Source organism: Gekko japonicus, unplaced genomic scaffold (assembly GCF_001447785.1).
Source record: "Gekko japonicus isolate JY-2015 unplaced genomic scaffold, Gekko_japonicus_V1.1 scaffold639, whole genome shotgun sequence".
Classification (NCBI taxonomy): domain Eukaryota; kingdom Metazoa; phylum Chordata; class Lepidosauria; order Squamata; family Gekkonidae; genus Gekko; species Gekko japonicus.
Window position 1 is genome coordinate 674,488 of NW_015176471.1, and position 8,591 is coordinate 683,078.

Here is an 8,591-nt window from a genome sequence, read left to right on the forward strand (position 1 = left end):
AGCTGATCACCCATTCTCCATCCAACATAGTGTGCTTTATTGGAGATGTAAAATTTCCAGACATTTTGCTGCTCGGGGGGAAAAACCCGTTTTTTCTGGGGGGGAAACGGAAATGTTCTGAAAAATTGAAAAAATTGCTACATTAGTACTTCTTTTTTCTTTTCCAGATTGAAAGTCAGTCTGTTACTTTAGGAACGTAACATATGACTATGGACATTTTTTCTTGGCATGAAATTATCACAACTAGCCTATTAAAAATATAGTGTATCCAAACAATTATTACAAACAGAATACCCACCCACATGCAAAAACAAAACTGAAACTTTTTTATTTTCTTCTGACAATCGCACCTCCTAAAGGAAGAAATGCATCTTGTTCTTGCATTGGAGAGTTCAGTTTGTAACCTAGGACTTGCTTGTCCTCAGTGCACAGAAATTACATCAATCTGATACCATATATATATATATCTTAGAAATGATTTGGAAAATATTTGAACACCTGGTCTTAAAATATTTTATTCATCATGTTAAAATAGAACATTCCATAATCAATTTTTTGGAAAATAACAAAAAGGCTTCAGGAAAAAAAAGGGGGAAAAACTGTTTTTTTCCTAATTTTTCCGGGCCTTCACATCTCTACTCTGGGCTTTGGCATCTCTCTTGGCCCTCGATCCTTTGCCTCGGAAGTCAGAGCAGAAAACCAGCTGAATTTTAGACCTGAAGTGTCGATAAGGAGTGCACTGGGACTGTCTTTCCTTGGGCAATACCTCATACTGGCTCTGGGTTATTGTATGTAAACTATCAAGTCTAACAAAGATCTGCTGCAGGTACCAAAGCCTTGCACACCTTTACTGATAGAATTGGGCTTCCCACCCCAACAACTTCAGAGGAACACAATGCTGTATATCCCCCCCCTCAGTTTAGTAAGCTAGTGCAGATATTAGCGGTTCTCAGAGTCCCAGGCTTACTATGGGAATTTCAGGATGATGTCCTCGCTCAGCAGACACCCAAAGGATGCCACCACACCGACATCAAAGTGCTCACAAGGCCCGATATCTGGCCAGAGGTGGACGGGGAGCAGAAACTGATCCGCATAGTTCTTGACAGCATGGCCCTTTGGCAGCTGAGACGGTAAGGTCACCACCTCCAGGCGATCTACAAGTGGATCCGGTCCCGGCTCTCTGCAACAGGAGGAGATAAAAAGGATTCCTGAGGAAGGGCTTGAAGGCCCTTCCTAGTTACCATCACCCCAATACCCACACAACTGCCCGTGACTCTCCAATTTCTCCTCTGTATCTACAGAATGGACTCTCCCTTCCAGTTTGGTGTAGTGGTTAAGTGCGCAGACTCTAATCTGGGAGAACTGGGTTTGATTCCCCACTAATCCACTCGCACCTGCTGGATGACCTTGGGCAAGCCATAGTTCTGATAAGAGCTGTTCTTGAAAAAGAGCAGTTTCTGTCAACCCCGCCTACCTCACAGGGTGTCTGTTGTGGGGAGGGGGAGGAAAAAGAGACTGTAAGCTGCTCTGAGACTCCTTTGGGTAGTGAAGGGCAGGGTATAAATCCAATATGTTCTTCTGCTTGTTATCTGTCCGCCTTGTAGGACAGTGCCCTGTGTTTTCACAGGATTGTGATGTACTGGTCAGACTAGAACCTGGGAGGTGCACGTGCAAGCCCTCACTTGCCATGGAAGCTCACTAGGTAGCCTTAGGCCAGTCATTCTCTCTCTCAGCTTTAACCTGCCTCACAAGGTTGTTGTGAGAATTGGGGGCGGGAAGAATGACATGGTAAGGTGCTCTAGGTCCCCACTGGGAAGACGTGCAGCATATAAATATCCAAATAAGTACAGTTCATACATGTCCTCTGTCACATACCGTAGATTACATGACTGTTTTAAAGAATTGCCCAAATGTATAATGCCTTTCCACTAGGACCAACCTGTATCACAAAATAGCAAGGAAGTTTTTTTAGTTCCCCCAAACTGTTTGGAACCAAGAACAAAGGAAGGGCTGCATGGTGTATATGCAAGACAGATGTTTTAGGGCACAGTAGAAAAGCCGCTGGTGTGCCCTTTGTAGCTTTCAAATGGCACGCAGACAGGGAAAGCTACATTTGGTCTACTAAGGTCAGTGAGACATTCCCTTTTGCTTGCAAGTCAGGAATAGGGGTCCTGCTCATAGGTTCACACTGTGGAGATGGGTGTGTTCAAAACAACATTCATCTATTAGCGAGGAGATGCAGGGATGGGAGCCAGAGGCTTCAGGACAAGGGAGCTCATGAAGCCTACTGCAACGATTCCTTGTTTATATATGTCTGTGTGTTTTTTTAAAAGTTTGGTTTGCATGGCTGTGATGATAATCTAGAGTGCTGGACCCAGGCAAGTGATATGATTGGTGAGTGACAGAGAGGGGGAGGGGTTTTGGAATGTATGCTGTGTGGATGATTTGAAGGTCTATCAGGAGTGACTGTTGGACAGTAGAAAAAGTCAGTTGAAGGGCAGTTAAGCTATGTATGAGAGAGAAGGATAAGCTTCCCTGTGGGGTTGTTAAGTTCTGAAGTCTGTGAGAGAAGCCGTCTGTGTTGAAACAGTTATAAGCTGAAGTTGAATGTATAAGAAACAGTTAACGTATATGGCCTAAGGAAAATATTGTTACAAAGTGACATGCCCAGATCCCTGTCAGTAAGAGGGAAAAGTGTGTGATACACCAAGCATATGTTCAGTATTTAAGCCTTCCTGGTTAAAATGAGTTAATCTTTTATTGGTGAGTTACTTCAACAAATCCTCTTTTATTCAAATGTACCCACTCTGAAAGAAATACTTCCCAGGACCACATAGTACCTTGAATGCCTAAAACCCTCGACATACCTACCCAGAAATAGAGAAAGCGTAAAGGTTTGGAAATCCTTTTAAAATTTCCTGGTGGCAGCCGGATATATAGAGTAAAACAAAACAGAAAGAACATTTTAAAGTAAACCCAGACCTCCCCAGTTAAGGGGACTGATCTCGTCAACTGTAACCACAGGTTCTCCAGCTGCCACCTGGAGGTTGGCAACCCTGGTTGAGGACACAAATATAAATAATGGGAAGAGCCAGAATAATTCAGCCCCCTTGAGATCCCTTCTCCTCCCCTTTCACTCTCTTCTCTCCCCCCCCCCATATCAATTTGCATCCACCTCAGCTTCACGTTCCCCTCTGACCCCTGGGGCCCCACTTCCGCCCCGTCACCTGACCTCTGGGGCCCCACTTCCGCCCCGTCACCTGACCTCTGGGGCCCCACTTCCGCCCCGTCACCTGACCTCTGGGGTCCCACTTCCGCCCCGTCACCTGACCTCTGGGGTCCCGCATCCGCCCCCCTCCCCCACCGAGGGACCCACCGGGCAGCCCGGAGCGCTCGGAGGGTCTCGGCCGCGAAGCTGTCGGTGCCGAAGAACAGGACCCTCCAGGGGGGCTTCTCCCGCCTCCTCTGGGCCTCGCCGGCGGCTACCGTCCCCCGGCCCCGCCCGCGGCTCCCCCCTCCCCGCCAGACCCGCAAGATGCGGCCCCTCATCGGCCCCTCCGACCCCGGCCACCCGCCGCTTCCGGGAACCCGAGAACGCCGTCGTCGTCGCCGCCGTGACGCAAACGCCGCGCGACGCCCCCGCTCTCCGCGCCGCTTGGGCGTGGAGGCGGCGCCTGACGGAAGGTCGGGCTCGCCGCGCGGGCTTCTGGGATGGCTGCGAGGCGGTTGCCAGGGGGGCGTGGCCACAGAAGGGCGGCTGTATCCATGGCAACCGTCCTTGGCGTCCCCTGTTGGAGCGCGGCCTGCCGGGCTCCTGCTGGTCGGCTGCAGGCTCGGGACTGGAGCCCCTCTCGGAGAAGCTTCCTTTTTCTGATCGGTTTAAACACCGTCCGCGGTTGCTGAGAATGGCTTCCAAAGAGGGTTGCCAACCTCCAGGTAGCCCAAACAGCAGAGAAGCACCGACAGGGCCGGTCCACCCACTAGGGGAACTAGACCTTTGCCTAGGGCTGGCCGATCATGAGGGCACCGAACTGAGCCGCCCCCCCAAAAAACCCTGCATCGCACTCTGCCGGTGGTGCTGGAGGCTTGACGGGGAACTTGCGGCGGTGGAGGCTCTGAGACTCACTGAGAGGGGCTGGGGGGACGGAGGCAAAAGGCCGGGTGGGTGGGACACCACTGCCGCAGGGAGGGGAGGGGAAGGGAGCCAAAAGGGTGATGTGGGAACCCTGCAGAGACACTGCACAGAAGGGAGTAAATTAAATGAAAAAGAAACCTGTGCAAAAATAACTAAAAACATTCAACAGGCAATATAATGATATAAACTTCCCCCTCCCCCCCCAGCAGTATGTAGAAGACGGTGAAAGGAAGCCACCAGCAATGGCCAAGAAAACGCGGGGCGAAGCGCTGAAACTCTTCCTGTGGAATCCAGAGACAAGGAAATGCATGGGCAGGACAGCTCAAAGCTGGGGCCAAATATTTCTCTTCTATCTAGTTTTTTACCTTTTCTTGGCCGGAATGTTTGCATGCTGTATGTATGTCTTGCTGCTGACTCTGAGCCCATACACACCTCGGTACAGGGACACAGTTTCTCCACCCGGAGTTATGATTAGACCGCACGTCGATCATAAATTCCGCATTTCTTTCCAGATGTCGGATCCCCAATCGTGGCAACGTTATGTGAAAAACTTAGAGCAGTTCCTAGGAGCTTATAATAACAGCATTCAAGAAAGCAGAAATGCCATTTGCACACCTGGCGACTATTTCATTCAAGACACTGGAGAAAGCACCATGAAACGGGCTTGCCAGTTCAAGCGATCCATATTAAGGAATTGCTCGGGGCTGGAAGATAAGACTTTTGGCTACTCCGGGGGACGGCCGTGCATCTTGCTAAAGATGAACCGAATTATTGGCTACCGGCCTGGTTATGGGACTCCCGTGACAGTGGAGTGCAAAGTGCTGAAAGGTAGTGAGAGTGATATCCAAGCAACGGATTTCTATCCGAGCACCACATTTGATCCCATGTACTTTCCTTACTATGGCAAACTAACACACGAGAATTACACGTCCCCGCTGGTGGCCATTCAGTTTACTCTTAGAAAGAACCACTCCATCCCCATAGAATGTCGCCTGAATGGAGTAGGCATCATCAATAATGCGCATAGGGACCGGTTTTTGGGGAGAATTCAGTTCATCCTGACTGTCAATGAATAGACCAGAGAAGCACCTGCTACTGGGCATTTATTTCCCTTCTTTTTATGGCAATCAGATCCTCTCTCTTAATGGAAAATGACCATAAACAAATGACTGGAAAGTTCGGGCTTTGTTTTAGGGTACTATTTACATTTTCTTTTAAAAAGGAAAGCCCGTATTGGAGATGTAAAATTTCCAGAAATTTTGATGCTCGGGGGGAAAAACTCGTTTTTTCTGGGGGGGAAACGGAAATGTTCTGAAAAATTGAAAAAAATGCTACATTAGTACTTCTTTTTTCTTTTCCAGATTGAAAGTCAGTCTTTTAGGAACGTAACATATGACTATGGACATTTTTTCTTGGCATGAAATTATCACAACGAGCCTATTAAAAATATAGTGTATCCAAACAATGATTACAAACAGAATACCCACCCACATGCAAAAACAAAACTGAAACCTTTTTCTTTTCTTGTGACAATAGCACCTCCTAAAGGAAGAAATGCATCTTGTTCTTGCATGGGAGAGTTCAGTTTGTAACCTAGGACTTGCTTGTCCCCAGTGCACAGAAATTAGATCAATCTGATACTGTACATATTTTTTTAGAAATGATTTGGAAAATATTTGAACACCTTGTCTTAAAATATTTTATTCATCATATACACACATTCACGCCCACACACACACACGGCTCTTTAAGAAGAGGCCACTCTTCTTAGGCTCCATCCCCAAAATCTCCAGGTATATCCCAACCTGGAGCTGGCAGCCCTGCTTCCAAAGAAGCACAAACACAGTTCAGACAAACAAGCAGCAACAAAAAAAACAAACAACACCATCAGCTCTGGAACATGTTATTTAGTTATATTCAGGCTCATCATCTCAGAGGCCCAAATTAGCTTGCCGTGACATCAAATACAATTAAAGCGGGCAAAATCCAATAAAATGATGTCATTGTCTCCGATCTAAGGGGTGCTGCTGGGCAGCGAGTGTGGTTCTTGGTGTAGTGGTTTGGTGTAGTGGTTAAGTGCGCGGACTCTAATCTGGGAGAACCGGGCTTGCTTCCCCACTCCTCCACTTGCACCTGGCTGGATGACCTTGGGCAAGCCATAACTCTGGCACAGCTGTTCTTGAAAAAGAGCAGTTTCTGTCAAAAGTTCTCTCAGCACCACCCACCTCACAGGGTGTCTGTTGTGGGGAGGGGAAGGGAAAGGAGTTTGTAAGCCACTCTGAGACACCTTTGGGTAGTGAAGGGCGGGGTATAAATCCAATCTCCTTCTGCTTTAGCCTCACAAGAACCCTGTGAGGTAGGTTAAGCTGAGAGAGACCAGTTGGCCGAAATTCGCGCAGTGATCACTGTGACTGAGTGGCGAGTTGAAACAGGCCCTACTAGCTTTCACGTGCACTAAATAACGCACTTCCAATCCACTTCCAATGCACTAAATTGCAACTGGATTTTACGATGTGAGGTGGCAAAATCCACGTGCAAATGGTCGCCAAAGTGAATCGAAACGGCATTATTGAGGCCCTGACCTGGATAGCCCAGGCAAGCACAACCTCGTCAGATCTAGGAAGCTAAGCAGGGCCAACCATGGCAAGTAGGGATGGGAGACCTCCAAAGAATACCAGGGCTGGGATGCAGAGGCAGACAATAGTAACGCCACCTCTCTGAAATGTCCAAGCCCCACTAGGGGTTGCCAGAAGTCAACCATGACTTCCAGGCACACACAAAACACACACAGACACAGACAATACTCACCAAAAAAAAGAGATAAACAGCATTATTTAGCATGTGTAAAAGCGCCCTAAAACCACCACGCTGTCTGTTGTCATTGTGGCATTCAGCTCCTTGGAGGATGCACCAAATAGCCCCTTCTATTACCTATGAACATTGGATCCAGTTCCCTGCCCCAAAATGTCTGTCGTGAGGATAAGTGCTCCCCAATCTGCTGAGTCTGAGGCTTCCAATTCTCCACCAACACCGATTCTCCATTAAGATAGATTCAGGTGGGTAGCAGTGTTCCCTCTAAGCTGAGTCAGTGTGAGCCAGCTCACAGTTTTTTAGCCTCCAGCTCACACATTTTTGTCTTAGCCCAGGAAGGATGGCTCCAGAGCAAACTAATTTATGCAGCAGCCAAATCGCTCGCTCACAACTGTAATGCCAGGAGCTCACAAAGTAGAATTTTTGCTCACAAGATTCCACAGCTTGGAGGGAACATTGGTGGGTAGCTGTGTTGGCCTGGAGTAGCAGAACAAAGGCTGAGTCCAGTGGCACTTTTATGACCAACAAAGTTTTATTCATGAATAAAACTTTGTTAGTCTTAAAGGTGCCACTGGACAAACTTTGTTCTTCTCTCCATTGGCACACTCACGGTGCCCATGTTCCGGTACCCATTGTAAGGAACTGGTTCCAGGAGCAAAATCATCCTGGTTACTTAGAGACGAACAAACAAACGCCCCTGCGCGTGGCAACATTTCTAGCAGCTGTTGTCAAATCACATGACAACTTTTTCAGTAGCAACTTTTAAATCCTTCCCCGTTTTCCTGTGGAATGAGGTTTATTGTGGAATGAGGGTTTGCTGTTTATTATGACGCCAGTTGCGAAAACAGTAAAGACACAATAATAATAATAATAATAATAATAATAATAATAATAATAATAATAATAAAATGATGACCGACCACGAGTTAGTGTGAGCTAGCTCACAGTTTTTTTAGCCTCCGGCTCACATATTTTTGTCTTAGCTCAGGAAGGAGGGCAGTAGCCAAATCACCTGCTCACAACTTTAATGCCAGTAGCTCACAAAGTAGAATTTTCGCTCACAAGACTCCACAGCTTAGAGGGAACATTGGTTCAGACATAAAGCAAAACCATGGTTGGTTGGGACAATGGCTAAATTATGTCACTCGGATTTGCCTCACAGACCAGTATTCAAAGTAGGGATGCCAGCCTCCAGGAAGTGCCTAGAGATCTCCTGGTATGGCAGAAGTCAGTTCACCTAGAGAAAATGGCTGTTTTGAAGGATAGAATCGATGGCATTCTCCCCTTATGAGGTCTGCCCCCCCCCCCCAAGCCCGCCCCACCCGCCTGAATCCCCACCCCCAAATCTCCAGGAATCTCCCAACGCAGAGCTGACAACCTGAATTCAAATCTTGCTTGGTGACACCCAACCCCAGAGCTTTGGTGTCTTGTGGCAGAAAGTGCTGCCAAGTCACAGCTGGGTTATGGGTATCCCATAGGATTTCCAAGGCAAGAGATGAACGGAGTCGGTTTGCCATTGCCGACCCCGTGTCTCTGGTCTCCCAGCCAAGCACGAACCAGGGCTAGCCTTTTGTAGCTTCCAAGACCTGACAAGATCGGGCTCGCCCGGGCCATGCTGGTCCAGGCCCAGATGGTCTCATATAAA

At 47.8% G+C, this 8,591-nt stretch overlaps 1 protein-coding gene and 1 pseudogene across 1 annotated transcript; one reads left to right on the forward strand and one right to left on the reverse strand.

Moving 5' to 3' along the window:
* Positions 1-100: 100 nt before the first annotated feature.
* LOC107123803 (methionyl-tRNA formyltransferase, mitochondrial-like) lies at positions 101-3,577 on the reverse strand. Its single transcript, XM_015427147.1, has 3 exons — positions 3,377-3,577; positions 968-1,180; positions 101-117 (listed from the first exon to the last, which is right to left on the reverse strand). Coding segments are annotated over exons 1-3 (387 nt in total). The 5' UTR covers positions 3,550-3,577; the 3' UTR covers positions 101-116.
* Positions 3,578-4,377: 800 nt separating this feature from the next.
* Positions 4,378-5,360, forward strand: LOC107123795 (annotated as a pseudogene).
* The last annotated feature ends 3,231 nt before the right edge of the window (positions 5,361-8,591 follow it).

Excerpts from the sequence above, each read along its gene's own strand:
- LOC107123803 (XM_015427147.1), bottom strand. The coding sequence starts at position 3,549 with ATGAGGGGCCGCATCTTGCGGGTCTGGCGGGGAGGGGGGAGCCGCGGG. Across the intron at positions 1,181-3,376 it reads CGAGCGCTCCGGGCTGCCCG|AGAGCCGGGACCGGATCCAC; the intron begins GTGGGTCCCTCG and ends CTCCTGTTGCAG.